Below are 15,263 nucleotides of genomic sequence, written 5' to 3' on the forward strand. Positions count from 1 at the left end.
CACAGTAACTTCAAAACCACCAGTTTCAACGACCTGACTCACTTGTCTTCAAAACATCACATACCTTAACCAGTTTTCCCCAAATCCTTGCAAAGCAGATACCTACAACTACAGTCAGTGAAACCAAGAGGTCTTGGTCAACTTTCCTGAGGCGAGAGAGGGTGTCAGTCACAGTCCAGTTAGAAATAGGGATTCCTGAACTTCTCCAGCTCAGGCTTTTGCCCTCCCTCATTAACCTGCTTTTTGTGGCTCAAAGTTAGTTCTTCAAAGGTATGTTACTGTATGCCTGGCTGTGCGGAGTCCTGCATGTGGCCCATCAGACAAATGCCTATAAGTCTCAGGGAAGGGAAGCCTAAATAATTTCCTGAACTGGGAATTTACTGTCCTATTATTTTATTTACTTGCTTGGGAATGATTAGTTGAGTGGATACAGTAAATCCATTTCCACTGAAAATAAAGGCCTTGCTATCCTTTCCTTATGGGCCCTGGTAGTCATTCTAGGATAAAACCCTGCCACTTTTCAAGTGTATGTCCCTGCAGCACTAAAGTCCAATCTGACACAATTAGCACAGCTTCATTCTGAACTCCAGCGCCAATGAAAAAACAGCACAGTAATTATCTACCTTCCACATCAAGGATTTTAGCTTGGGGATGTTGAGAGCTGGCAAAGATATTGAGCTTGATTTTCTCGTTATCTGACTTGAGACCATGGAAACGCAGTCACAACCTGTAACAGTAGGAGAGGTCCTCATCACCACCCAGAGCACCCCAGACATTCTCCTGCCCAGGCTGGAGCACCCAACCTGCTCCTCGCTGATGGAAGCTGGTAGATGCTCTCGTCGTGTTTGCTCAATACCATATAAAGCGCTCAGGCTGTGCTGAGACCGTGTTGTGGCATTTCCTATTATGGTCAGGAAAGGGAAATCCCTGTGCCCAGAGCCAAGCCTCCCAGATGCCATTTTACAGCCCTGCGCGGCGGTGCTTCCTATGGGGGAACCGAGGCAGCTTGAGCCATCCTCGGGCACAGCCCTGAGATTAAGGCACAGCAGCAGCTGCACACCACAAAGCACCCATTCACACTGCAGGGCAATAAAAAAAAATAATAATCCAAAACCACTTATGCCTAAATCAGAAAGAACGTAACTTCATTATTTCAGCTTTTTAAACTGGCATGGTTTTAAAACTAATAGCCATAGGCCAACTTAAATATCCCAATACCCCTGCAATAATAATCTGATAAATTTGTAATCTTTTATTTTGGGGGTTTAAATTGTTTTTTTAAAAAACCCCTTGCAAGGGGAAACTCTTGCAAATCACTTACTTTCAGTAACTATTTGTGATATATGGGTCACCACCTATTATGATATGCTATCATTCCTGCTTCCCAGTTCAATAGCTGGAGCTTGCCAAAATAAAGGACAATTTAAAAAAAAACCAACAAACTAGATGAACAGCTATCAGCTAGTAGCCAATGTTCTTGTTTGTTTAGGTATATATTTTTTATGTGAATACCTTAATTAAACTGTAAACAGAAACCACATTTTTCCTTAAATTTCTTACAGAAATAGTCATGTAGTGAAGATGTGACTATTCTGTTAAGACATCTATTTCGAACTCGAGTAATTTTTTGCCAAGGACCCTCCTCAATCATTATTGTTATATGGTGTACATATAATCTTTTTTTAAAAAGCCTTCTTCTAACATCAATTAAAGCATCTTACCTAGGATTTCAGTTTACAAAGTTTGACACCTGCCTGAGCAGAGGACATCCTCTGGTATGAAAATACACTTATGAAGAAATATTATGAAGTCTTACAGTTGTTACATCATCACAGATAAGGGTGATTTACCATATACTGAAAATAACTGAAGTCAAGAAGCTGTAACATCAGATCAAAGCATGCTGTTTCTACAGATTGCTAAATTCACATACTGTAGAGCAATTTGCTTATTAGAAATAATTATTTGTGCATGTGGAGACTGCACCCACACACATACATTCAGAAATCGCTGCTTCATTTGCTACAGTAGGCAGAATACAAAAGAGTGTAATTTGCTAAAAACCTGTTAGTTCAATGCAGCTGATGCCTGTGTTTCCCAGACATGATATTAATTCTCGTTTTTATTTGAATTTCCTTTCAGACTTATTCAGGTCTCTTCTGCGTGGTGATAAACCCATACAAACAGCTGCCCATTTATTCAGAGAAGATTATTGACATGTACAAAGGAAAGAAGAGGCATGAAATGCCACCCCACATCTACGCTATTGCAGACACTGCCTACAGGAGCATGCTGCAAGGTAGGCAAGTTTAATGCTGCAGTTCTTAGAAATCACTGCACAGTAACATGGGAGAAAACACCTTATAACTCCACGTGTGCTCCTGCAAGAGGCGCAGCCAGAAAAGATCTGTTACGGAGGGCGACACGAGCTTTCTAGAAGATTCAGAGGAATTCTTTGGCAGGAACGGCAGTCCACAAACACTGTGACTCAAAAAGGAAAAACAATCCTTTTACCCATCTGTGTCGAGGCATGTGGGAAGGTTTCAAAGTCAAGCAAATAGTTTTGGCAAATACGGGCATGGAAAATGCTCCCTCTTCACCAGTGGAGACTATTCCAAAGTTAGCTGCTAGCATTGCTGGATCTGCCAGCGTCGCTCCTCTCTCTCTTTCTCCCTCCTAGCAAAGCAAACTCAAGTATTAAGTTTTGGGGCTACTTTCATTACAGTCTTTGGAGCCCTGAGTTGAGATGCGCTCTGTTTTCTAACAATAAAGGTAAGGAGCAGCAATGCAAAAGCAGTCAGGCTCCTAATGGTGCAAACAAAACCTTTGAAATTCACAGTGCTCATCTCCTTCTGCGGTCGCTACTGACTGACGGGGGTTTGCTCTAAGAAAAAAAATTATAATTTAGGGATTAAAAAGCTATAGGGATGAATGTATGAGGCTGCAACACCTACAGACTACAGGGATGCAGCAGGTTGCCATCTCACAGCAACCTCAGATGCTCCAGGAAATCAGGACTCTACAAAACACTTTGAAATTTAAACGCCCTCATTAGGGGCCCAATCCTGCAGAAAATCTGGCTGGTAACTATGGCTCAGCAAGGTTCACAGGCTTGACCCTAAAGATTAGGCTTCCCAGTTTGGAGTTTAAGGATTTAAGGCTTACGAGGTTTAGATCTGACTGGTAAAAACAATAAACAGCACCTTGAAATTTCAGTTTAGCACCTAGATAGATTAGTACCTGGTATTGATTACTTTGTAATATTTACATATGTATATAGAATAGTGACTGTTTCAGAGAAACTAACCCATTCAAAACCACCGTGCACTTCATCTGGCTATGCAAATGAAATTACACAATATTTCTCCAGGGTCACAGCACATTGTAACCACAAGGACTGCAGTACTCCTGTACTTGTCCTGCTTGAAATAAAAACCTGATGGATTTAGTAGAAATTACAAGTAGTCAGTTTGGCATATCACAGTTAATTGCTATTTTCTAAACCAAGATTTAAACTAGACAAAGTCCTCCCCCACAATGAAAAAAAGATTATCGTATATGAGATAGGCTTCTGGGCATCCTAAATTACCCAACCCCAGGCAGACTACTACTGAGTAAAAACACCAACCAAAGCCCTGTCATTTTGGTACAAGCCGTATGTAAGTGTATATATATATACACACACACACACCAATGGTGATTAATATCAAAGACATCAAAACAGGTCTTTTCCCAAAAATAAAAAAGTCCTGAGTACTCATATATACTAACTGTAGTGCTAAAAAAAAATCCAGATAACAAAAACCTTAGAACTTATGAAGATTATTATTGTTAAACTCCTGGAGATTATTTACGTTCATTACCAAAATATAACTTAGGGTTCTGACTTTAGAATCTTACATTTTCAGGTATAGGAATGTTTGAAATACAGTTAATTCAACTCTAATCCAGAGAACTAGGTATCTGCTTTACAATATCAACCTTTTTTTTCTTCCTATGGCTTATACGACATTTCTTTTCTGGAGCTATTTCCATTCCTTTATTTGAGTGCATCCCAGAAGGCGCAGCTACAGTGCAGCAGAGAAGGAGGATCAATAAAGAAACAATAGAAGACACCCTGCAAAAAGACCTTCCTTCGTACTGTAACAGCAGGGTAATTAATGAAGACAGGCATATAAAATATGTTTAGGACTGAGGGGGCAGGTGCTTTTAAAATAACCTGATTCAGTAAATATCATTTTTGATGCAACCACAATTTTAAGAAACTTACTTGGCATAAGCTCATCCCACTAACCCACAGTCACATATCTGTCTTCCAGATCATCTCTTGAACTCTGTGCTCTGCTTCCAACACTGTCCAGGGCCCTGAGCAGGCCCTGGAGTCAGAGCCATTAGCTTTCTTCAGATCCTTAAATGCAGCAAGCCTTGCAGGGGAGCTCTGCAAGAAGCTTCTGGCTCCTGCAGGTCATTAGCAGTGTTCTCATTCAGCTGTGCAGAATACTGCTACTTGTCCCTAAAAATGGGACAGAGAAAAACAACTAGGAAAGGACTACAAGCTATCTGCAGGAAAGAGACAAAACATAATACTACAGCTTATGCTGAAAAAGGAGAATTGGTTTGGCCTGATAGTACATGAGTTTTCTGCTTAACACAAAACTAGGCTGGGTGCTGGGAGGAGGAGGCAGCCAAAAGTGTGTCTTCTTTCTATTCACTTTTTTGGTGCTCATAATAATTTCCTGGCCCCACCAACACTTGGGGAAGCTTTACACCTCGTTATTCACATGCCCCCTTTGCAAGGAATTCTTCTTGACAGCAGAGAGGAGAGGGAGAGCAAGTAGAAAGAGGAGGGAATAGATCGTCAGTTGAACCTTTAAGAGAATGCTCTTCCATCGCCTCCCATCCTAACCACGCTCAGCTGGCACGGCAGCTGGGGCGCGGTCCCACAAGAGCTTGCATCACAAGCCCAGGACACCCACGCTTTACTTGCTTATTTACTTGCACATGCCATTTTGGAGTCTCTCCATCTCTGAAGAGGGCCCCAGCTGGTTTTAAAGCTGTGCTTTTGTTTGTAAAAATGTACTCATATTTTGCGCATAAAACTAAACCAAACCCCAAAATAACTCCAGTTATTCAGCCAAATTATATTCACATTAGAGTGGTGAAAGTGGGTGTCAGCATGATTGTGTGTGTGTGCAGGCAACACGTATAGACCTAGAGAGCTTCACAGTTTTTTGTAAGCGTATTTGAAATGGAATATAAACAAAAATTCTTACTTATAAACATGGATCAAGGCACTGAATGTTTTCCTTGTAAAATTTCAGTATTGCTCCTTATCTGGGAAACTTGCATAGTTTCTTCTTGCCAAAGTAAAATATATCTTAGATTCATGAGACTGAAGAATTACGTTCTGGTACTTCATGACCAGGGCCACTTGGCCAAGAGCAATCAGCTTGTTCAGATGTCTCAGGGAACCTTTATCTTCAGTGAATCAAGCTTCAATGTCTACAGATCGCTGGTCCTATTGCAGGTTCATCATCTGGGAATCACAGCCCTTCACATTCTTGTCCTCTCCTCTGTTGGCACAAAAATCCATCAAAAAACGTGAGCTGTGCATGCTGGACACTCCTCCTCTGCTTAGAGACATACTCGGTTAATGTATTCATTAGGGATGATGTTTAAGTCCCATCAAAGTTGTTCTGGTAATAACACTTAGCCACAGTTAACAGAAATCAGATAATTGGACTTTCTTCCAAATATGCAGAAAAGCTGACACCTCGCAGGGCACAGGAATTAACAAAGATGTTGTCTGGGCAGAGATAAAATTTCCATTTGTTTCAAGTGTTTCTGAGCACCTAAAATCCTTTTACAATTCACAGTCATGCCGTTTCATGTTCAAACCAGGGTGCTGCATGTCTTGTTGAATCTACCATGTCACTGATGCAGCCTGATTGTTGCCCAGGCACAGTCACTGAGGTTCATTTCAAGCCAGCACAAGAATAAGCTTTATCCACTTTAGTTTTCTTTAATCTAAAAGACTAAGAGAATGTAGCATTCCCCAAGAGCATTTTGTGTGTGTATCTGTCTCCAGCAGCTACCCCACTGGCTGTCTTTACAGACAAGCCAGCTGACTACTACTACACTTAGAGACTGCCATCATAAAAAATCACCCTATGCTTCTGCACCCGCCTCTGTCTCCTGTGTTTCGGATGAAGTAGCTCCCCAGTGGCACAGCTGCCATACAAGAGGCTCGACCCCCATTCCAGCTCTTGCACTGCCAGCAGCAGTCTTCATGCAGTCATGATGCAAAACTGCTCCAGGTGAAAACCATCCATTGCTTTCTGCTGAATTAGTTTTAAGGTGGGTCACTCCCCGCCGGCGCACAGTGACTGTATGAATGCTGGACATGGCAGTGCAGGCCAGGGAAGAGGAGCTGGAAGTGAGCGGATGACTTCTTCCTGCAGCACCGCCAGCTTCCAGTGATGATGGAGCTGAGATACCGGTCCAGTACGGATGAGTAATTCTGCTGCCTTCTGCCATCTTCCCTGCATACAGCAAATAAGTGATAATACAAATGTGAAAAGTCACGATATGTACCAGTAGTAATAGATATAAAGTTTTCATGTGAATGATTAGGCTTTTATTAAGTTCTCTGGCAATAAATCGTCATGGAGAAGATATATTACAGCTTTCTCCAGATCCAAGAAGGTTATCTATTTTCTGCACAGCCATTTTTATGCAAGCTTGAGTTAAAGATGGAAAAACAAACAACCTGGTAGTTAGTGGGAGGTATGGTAGGGAAACGCAGTTCCCAAGGTCTTAGAAAAGGAGGCTGCTGTGAAAAGCCATCTGTTTACTGTGTCCTTAGCAGGACCGTACAGAAATGTCCCCTTTAGGCAGTGTAGTTACTAACAAATGTAAAGAAGCAGTAAGCGAGTGTTGGAACAAGGTTTCAGTCTGTTTTTTTCCTTTTATGGTAAAGCTGCCAACTTGCTGCTTCATTGTGATAAACCATCTGATTTTGTTTGTGATTAAGCAGAGCTAGCTGGTCTATCAAGAACAGAGGGGCATATGATTCTTGCAAGCAATGTGGAGGTGTTTGGTGAAAAAGCTAAGCAGATTCCAGAGGAAAAAAAAAGTCAACTGCATGTTTAGGAAAGCTGGTGGGGTTTAGAATGCAAATGCTATTAAAAATTTGAGGAGAAAACAAAAAAATGTCCAAAATATCTAATACAGACATACAGGGAGTGAATATGATAGTCTTCCAGGTAGTGTCAATTTTTGTAAAAAGGCATTAAAAAGATATTGGAATCTAGAAGACATATTTTGTTACTTTTTAAGAACCAGGAATTATGACAAAGGAGTTTTATTTGTGCAAATCATTCTAATCTGATAGATCTACCCAAAACAGGGCACAGTCCTTTCTATATAGAATAGAATATTCCAGAACAGAAATAGGAGTAATTGAACAGGACAGCCCTTGAAAGTAAATGAAACCAGTATCTGCAGCTCAAGTCATAACAGAATAGGATTACGTTTCCTGATATGTTTCATCCTTGCCTTTGCAATTTGTTAGAACTGCTGAAGGAAATGGAGTAGCATCTGGAATTCTCCCTCCACAAATGTGCACAGGACAGTTTGGCAGCATGAGGTTTTGCAGGACAGGCTGCACAGTTCAGCAATGCAGGACTGAGAGCTTTGAGACTTCGTAAGGCTGCCAAACACAAGGGAAGTTAGAAGGGGATAAACCCAGTGAAAAAGAGAGAAGTTTTGAAGAATGCCATAGGGTTGTTCATGTGCAGAGGATGGGCAAATCACTTAGGTCCAATCCTGGAAGCCTTTCAGAATACAAGAAAAAGCTGAAAGCAAATAAAGAAATTTTATTTTCCTTCCAAGAACCCCAATAGCCCTCAAGCAAGTTGCTGTCAGTCAGAATCACAAAATTCTGCTTCACCAGAAGGCATCCTTGGAGAGCCAGCAACCACCCAGCAGTCCCTGCCTCACAGTTTGAGTCCTTCCAGGACCAAAGACCCACCATTCCCTATGTTCCCTTCTTACTCCCATTTCAGCAGGATTTGTTCCCTGTACCTACATGAAGGGCTGGGCTGAGCGAGTCCAAAGAAATTCAGTAACTCAGGCTTGACTCGCACAGCCTGTTCTCCATCCCAGAGGGCACGTGGTGCAACTTCTGACCTTCCTAATCCTTCTGCTCTTACATTTCAGCAAAGCTGCCCATACACTCATGCAAACCTCTGTGGTGGGCTGGTTTACGAGATACCTTCAGGAGGGGTTTTTCACTTGCTGGGGAGCAAAAGGAGGGCAGCAATGGGCAGCAGAGAGTAGTGAGAAAATACTTGGCTTGGAGGAGACCAACTTTTTCTATGTTCCCTGAGCTAAGAAATTCCACTGGCAACTCTGTATCAAGGAGTCACTTTTATTTTCTTTATGGTATTTATGGGTTTGTGATGCAATATCAGTATATGCCCGTGGTTTCTATTTACACAACAGTGTGTTTTTAACAAAAATTCTACTGTATTCTCACTTTTTTAACTTAAAAGAAAGCCTAGCTCGTATCCTGCAGTGAAAAATAAACACGGCTCACAGCTCCTCTCCTCCCAGATGTTTATGTGGAAAGAGTCCTGCTGTGCTGATTGCTGCCAAATATCTGCAATAGAAATGCAATGAGTCATTTTGCACCAATTTACTGAATAAAGCAGTTAAGTGGCACCATTTGCTGTGTGAGTGATCAATAAAGCAGTTAATGCTATAGCTATTGAGGAACTGGGAGTAAAACAGTTGTTTAATATCGATACAAGCCATAGAAGAATCCTCTACTGCTTTTCCTAGACTGGCTGTGGTCCAGGCAGCAATTACAGCTTGTAAGCTTAATAGGTCGAATTTATCTCCATTATCTTCACACAGTACAGAAAGCTTGTTTATCTCATGGTATTTATTACATACAGGGTCAGCGATAGGGGCAAGCAATCAGTCAGGTAGTCCTGCAAGTCACCCCACGCATTGAATAAAAGGAGGGAGGAGTTCATGTCTTAACCTCTGACCAGAGGCTCCACTGTGCAAATGCTAGCTCTGCATTTGATAAATAATGCCAAACCATACAGAAACACTTGCTTCTGCCTTAATTATCTGCCTCAAGTCTCAGGTTTGTAAAATACGCACAGTTTCCAAAAATGTATTAATTTTCCTAAGTCAGATTTTTCTACAGTCTGTACAAGGCAGTCTGTGACAGCCTCACTCAAAGAAGGGACAACTTCAATACCAGGGCAGGTTGCCCAGAGCCTTGTTCAAGTCTGCTTCCCAATAGCTCCACGGGTGGAGATACCACATCTCTCTAGGCAACCTGTCCCAATGTTTGACCATTCCACAGTGAAAAAAATTGTTCTACTTCAGAACCGATCACAGCAAAGATGCTAGTCGTGCATCTTTACATAGAGGCAAATTGTAAAGCCTCCCATTACCACAGACCTTTGTAGAAGTCTTGCCTCAATGGAGCTTTACAAAACAGTTTAGCATCGTGGAACACATTATGAAACTTCAGTTGGTGTTCATTGTTCATTACATCCTAGAGATATTAGCCTGAGATCAGCCTTTTGGTAGAAAATTCTGTGTAGAAGTTCTGAAGGTAAAGAGAAACTCCGACTGTAAAAGCATAAGCAGGGAGGAACGCCGCAAGAGCAGGTTATGGAGCTGGGATGTCATCCTAAACCTTCCCGCAGCATTACAGCATCCTGGACTCTGCTGCACAGAAACCTCTCACATGCCTCACATAGAAGAAATGGAGATTTTGGCCCACCTTTTTATAAATCTTGATCCAAAATGTCTTTGATGGTCCTGTTCATAGTAAAAAGCATGAGGAATACTTAGGTACTTGTTGACATGCACTTCTAAAATACGTGAAATATCTTGTTTTATTTTATGCTTTGGAGGAAATCTTAAAGAAATTACTTGTCCTCTTCATAAAAGTTATCTCTCAGTCTGAAATGAAATAGAGAGTACATTATCCAGGTATTTGAACTGCTCTGCTTTCAAAAATCAAAGCTTTGCATGACCAGCTTAAAACATTTTAGTTTTTGATGCCTTATCTGTCCAGACTTTGTCCCAAGTGGGCTGCTAGCCATACTTCGTAAGCATAGTAAAAACTTGAGTTTAAGGTTTGAAATTTTCAGTTATAATCTTCTTATAGAGAGCCTGATCTTTTTGCTGTCCTCATTACAGTTCATCTCTAATGGAATTTACAAAAAATATTTTTGAACTCTTAACCTTTTGTTCATTTTTGTACAAAATATTTCCATTAGAGATGGTTATTTAAATGCAAAGGCAAATTAAATAAGATGTGAACCCAGTACTTTTGACTAATCATGGATTGACAGATTTTGGAAGGTCTAGGCTGTTCAATGTAAATCCTTGTAAATATAAGTGCTTCTGTCAGGACAGCCATTTTCTCCAATTAATGGATTTTATTTCTTTATTCACAGATCGAGAAGACCAGTCTATCCTGTGCACGTAAGTAAAATAATCTATTTTAGAATATCTCAAGATTACTATGTCTTTCTTTATTCAAAATTGATTCAAATTCTGATGGAACGGACATATTCTCCTCACCTTCAGTAAGCTTGAACTCCAATCCTAAATCTACTCCAGTAGATTCACCTGTTGATAAAATAAAAAGCAGGAATTAGTGTTGTAGGAAGTCTTTAATGCATAAACTAATTTCTTTAAATTGACTTGCTGAATTTAGAGATTTAAGAGTGAACAATTGGGGAGTGTGGTTGTCAAACTGTGCATGTAGATAGAACAAGGGATTTTAAAAGGTTCCTAGAGAAAACTGAGGAACACAGAGCATCCTGGATATTTACTGAACTGCTTTTCATTTTCTGCTGTTGGTGGCTCACCACAACTTCCTAATTTAGCTGTCATTGCAGAAAAGTGTGATCCTTCATGTTCAGGCTGTGGGTTTGTGCTGTTTGCCCATACTGTAGCTAGAACGGGGAAGGTTTGGTACTACCCTGCCAGCAGTGGGCACCCCTGGAGCCAGAGCACGAGGCAGGGGTGTGTTGGTTAAGAGGGCTCAGCAGCACCTCGCGGGTTCGACCTTTCTGCAGTCTCAAAGTAATCGGTTTAGGCAATAGTGAAATACCAGCTAAGCCAGCCCTGTTTGGAATCTTCTGATTTTTCTGTATCCTGGCTCGCTGAAGGCCTCCTCCTTGAGTTTTGACCTGCCAGCGGTTAGGCAGCACCAGCGGAGGGGGGGTGTCAGCTGTTGTATCATGGGTCAGGCAGTGATTTTATTGTGAAAAGCTTTGCTGTGCACAACTTGCTACTCCACTAAATCCCATTGGTTTATCATTCCTACCTATTTGGCGAAACACTCAGACTGTTGAATTGGACAGGGATCTCCTATTTGACAACATCTAGATTAGTAAATACTAATTATTGTTTGCAGAAGATGGCACGCATATTATTTATAGCAGGTTCATGCAGTGATGCTGTAGTCTGTCAAGTATTGTAAATACAAATAGTTCCAACCTGAACGGGTTTTTAGGTTATCTGTGAAAATGTGGCTACTGACTGATTGAATATATATTCACACTAGTTTTTAAAAAGCACTGCTACTGATCACCAGCCATACAGTTACTTGTGAGTGCCACTGCTGACAGGAAAAAAATTATCACCTTAGAAAAAGTAACAATTACATACTATATCTAGTACTATAAGGGCTAGCATAGCTCTAACCTCTGTTGTAACAAGATTTTCATTACATATAAATATATCAGTCAAGAATCTGTCTAAAAATGTATTAATCCTAAAAAGAAATCTAAAATTGCTGCAATGATGAAATAAAAATTGACCATCACATTCTTCCCAGGATGAAACATGTCATGGTTATGAAGACTAATTTACAATATGCATTTCCTCCTTCTATTCCTGTACTTTAGTTTATTTTTCCATTAGTAAATCTTCAGATCTTCTTTTAACTTTGGAATATTAGGATTTTTGAGAAAGGGACTTTCTTTTCCAAATCTATGCCTTTTTGTTCATGAAAATCCATTAAAGGATCCACTTCTGACAGCTACCGTATATTAAAATACTTTTTCTATCACCTGGCCAGCTCAGCTGAAAACATGAGAATGAAATGTCTTTCCCATTTTGCAAACAGTCACGGTAAGTGATTCATCGAGATGTTTACAATAACTGCTGTGTGTTGGATGGGCATCATAGCCTAAAACAGTCCTCACACAAGTCTTTTAAAACAAAAAGATTAGTCAAGCTAAAACCAATGTACACAACTTTAACCACTACTGGTTTATCATCCTTGTTGGCCTTATTTGGCTGTACAGAAAGAAGAAAGTTCACTTGGCTTTCAGCTGGCCAGCTGTGAAGTAGAAGCAATTTGCATTATTCTATAGAATTGCTGAAAATTGTAAGAAATTATCTCTTTGCCTAAAATACATAACAACGACTGAAGACTTCATGGCATTGATCAGCTGGGATCTTTCCTTTAAATAGCTACAGAATCAAACTTGCCAAGGCCTAGTACCTAAATTGTAAAAAACGTAGCTGTAAGGATTCTTATATAAAATATAAAAATGTCGTGGACTTGTTGGAGTGAATCCAGAGGAGGGCCACGAAAATGATTTGAGGGCTGGAGCACGTCTGCTATGAGGACAGGATGAGAGAGTTGGCGTTGTTCAGCCTGGAGAAGAGAAGGCTTTGGGGAGACCTTACTGCTCTGCTGTCTTTCAGTACTTAAAGGGAAGATGGGATATATAAGAAAGATGGGAACAAACTTTTTAGCAGGGCCTATTGTGAAAGGACAAGGGGTAACGGTTTTAAACTAAAAGTGGGTAGATTTAGACTAGGCAGAAGGAAGAAATTTTTTACAATTAGGGTGGTGAAACACCGGCCCAGGCTTGCCCAGAGAGGTGGTAGATGCCCCACCCCTGGAAACATTCAAGGTCAGGTTGGACGGGGCTCTGAGCAACCTGATCTAGGTGAAAATGTCCCTGTTTATTGAAGGGGGTTGGACTAGATGACCTTTAAATGTCCCTTCCAACACAAACTATTCTATGATTCTATGATAATGTAACATAATATATATAATAAATATACAATATATAATATTGCACTCAGGGTATGAAATCTTATTAATTTATGTGCCTGAAAATTAAGGCAGTTAAGGGTTTTCCATCCTTGTGTTTTGGTCGCTGTACTGTTCTGGGCAGCCTTTGCTGCGCTGCCTGACTATTGGGATTCCCCAAAATTCCTGCCTGCCCTTAGGCCTCCCCTGATGCCATCTCTCTTCTTTGACATCTGAGTTGGCCATGAAATATTCTGTATTCACTCTTGCAAAGACCATGCTGGTCTGTATTGACCAGCACATTAGATGTTGCTGAAGGAAAAATCCCAAGAAATCTGTCCAGTTACTCAGAGACCTGAGCAACCACAGTGCATAAGCAATTAAGTGTGAACTGGACTAAGCAATAGCCAGTGAACAGGCTTTTCAAGCTTCTTCCAATGAAAGTAGAGGCACCAGCCCTCAAAGGAGACTTCTGTCCTTTAAGTTGTTTGATTTCTAAAGATACAAGTGGATTCTCCTGAAGTTTTCAAAAGGTTTTTACTAAAAATTCCACAGGTGCTTATTTGCATAGCTAAGTACATGAGTGTTTTAAAGATCTCTAAAACCTGTCTGATCTTGGGATTCTCATATTTTAGCCACTTCCTGAAAAGAGTACGTAGAATATTTTCTAGAAAGCAGATATGGCTAAAAGGACACTGCACAAGTTTCAGTTAAACAAAAATCACCTTAAATTAATAAGAAAAATAATCTGATCAAAATTCTGAGTGTCTGGGGTAATGTGAAGCCTGTGAAAACAAATGCACGTTAGACACTTGATTTGTACATATAATCAAATACTTTTTATTTTCCTTTTACTTTTTTTATGCATGCATTTAGTTTGAGTAGCTTCTATAAAAACATATGGTAGCAGGGTGTTTATTCCACTTAATTTCATACGGCAACAGACAAAATATTGGGTGAGGCAGTGACCATCCTGCCCTTTTCCCATTCCTCCCCTCTTTCTTTTTGGGCAAACTCTCCAGGGCCTCACCCGTCCATGGGACCTCAGCCCACTTTCTCCCCCAACACATGTCAAGAAGCAGTGTCGTCCAGAACATCCTCCAAACTGCGAAGTCCCATTAGTCAAAAGACTCCTCCACGAGAGAGCTAAACTCTTTTCTTTCCCAGCTCGCTAAATCACAAAGGCTGGAGCTGGCAAGCGGTGCTACCTGGCCCTTCTCCCATACAGATATCTTGTGTAGCTTTAAACCCGGGGTGGAGCTTGGTGCTCAACCAGCGCAGTCTCTTTGGGGAATTTTTTTATAAGTAAATTAGTAGGATCAGGGGGCTGGCTTCCCAGATGGGTTTCTAGTGGGGTACAACTCATCTAGGACAAAGATTTTCATTATCTTTGCACATGTCGTACCGCAGGATGAAGCCTGCCAAACCCTAATGTGATTTAGAGCACCTCATTGACTGCTCTGTGCACAGAGGCTTCCCGCAGTGCCAGCATAGCCAGATTAAGAGATGTGTGAACGGGCAATTTTTGTGGTTCATTGCTTACTGAAACAAATGCTGAAAATAAACTCTGCTGTTACTTTTTAGATGTTTCCAAAAGTGGTATTAAGCTAAGCCTTAGATCTTCATATTAATATAGAAAGCTTTCAACTTTTCAACAAAAAAATACAGTTTTTAAACTGATTTTTCCCAGTTATACCCAATCGTACAAGACTCCTGGCTACACTACAGGTCACCCCACAACAGTAGGGCCAACTTTCTAGTCTCACCTTATCCTAATTTGCAAACCTATTCTAACTAGGATAATTTTCATTTAAGGTGAAGGAAATGGAGTCACGGAGGAGTAGCTCACGTGTTACAAAAACTTTATCATAGCTGAGTACTATATATGTGAGCTTATGTGCTTTACATCCTGTTCTGAGTTCCTAAAACAATGCCTGGCAAGAAATGAGGGAAGAATAAACTATGCCAAACAATTTAAGAGTGGTGTTTTTAACAGAGCAAGACTGTAAGCCTAGTGGACCCTTTTGCTCTGGGAAAGCCAAGGAGTTTCTTAGGAGGAAAACATTTATGAGAAGTAGATAAAGTCCTGCTGTTGGGCTGATCAGAACTGTGCAATGGGACCTGCTTTTGAGCTCATTTTTGGGTTGCCCATCTGAGCTGGGTGCAAAGA

At 40.7% G+C, this 15,263-nt stretch overlaps 1 protein-coding gene across 3 annotated transcripts in view; it reads left to right on the forward strand.

Annotated features, from left to right (window-relative positions):
* MYH11 (myosin heavy chain 11) overlaps window positions 1–15,263 on the forward strand; it is a 61,788-nt gene that overhangs the window by 9,532 nt on the left and 36,993 nt on the right. For all 3 annotated transcript variants that reach the window (XM_074598267.1, XM_074598264.1, XM_074598266.1), the window contains exons 3-4: window positions 2,143–2,299; window positions 10,491–10,518. In XM_074598267.1, the coding sequence (XP_074454368.1) occupies window positions 2,143–2,299; window positions 10,491–10,518 (185 nt within the window). The remainder of the gene's footprint in view (window positions 1–2,142; window positions 2,300–10,490; window positions 10,519–15,263) is intronic.

The sequence above is a fragment of the Larus michahellis genome, chromosome 8 (genome assembly GCF_964199755.1).
Source record: "Larus michahellis chromosome 8, bLarMic1.1, whole genome shotgun sequence".
NCBI classification, from domain to species: Eukaryota; Metazoa; Chordata; class Aves; order Charadriiformes; family Laridae; genus Larus; species Larus michahellis.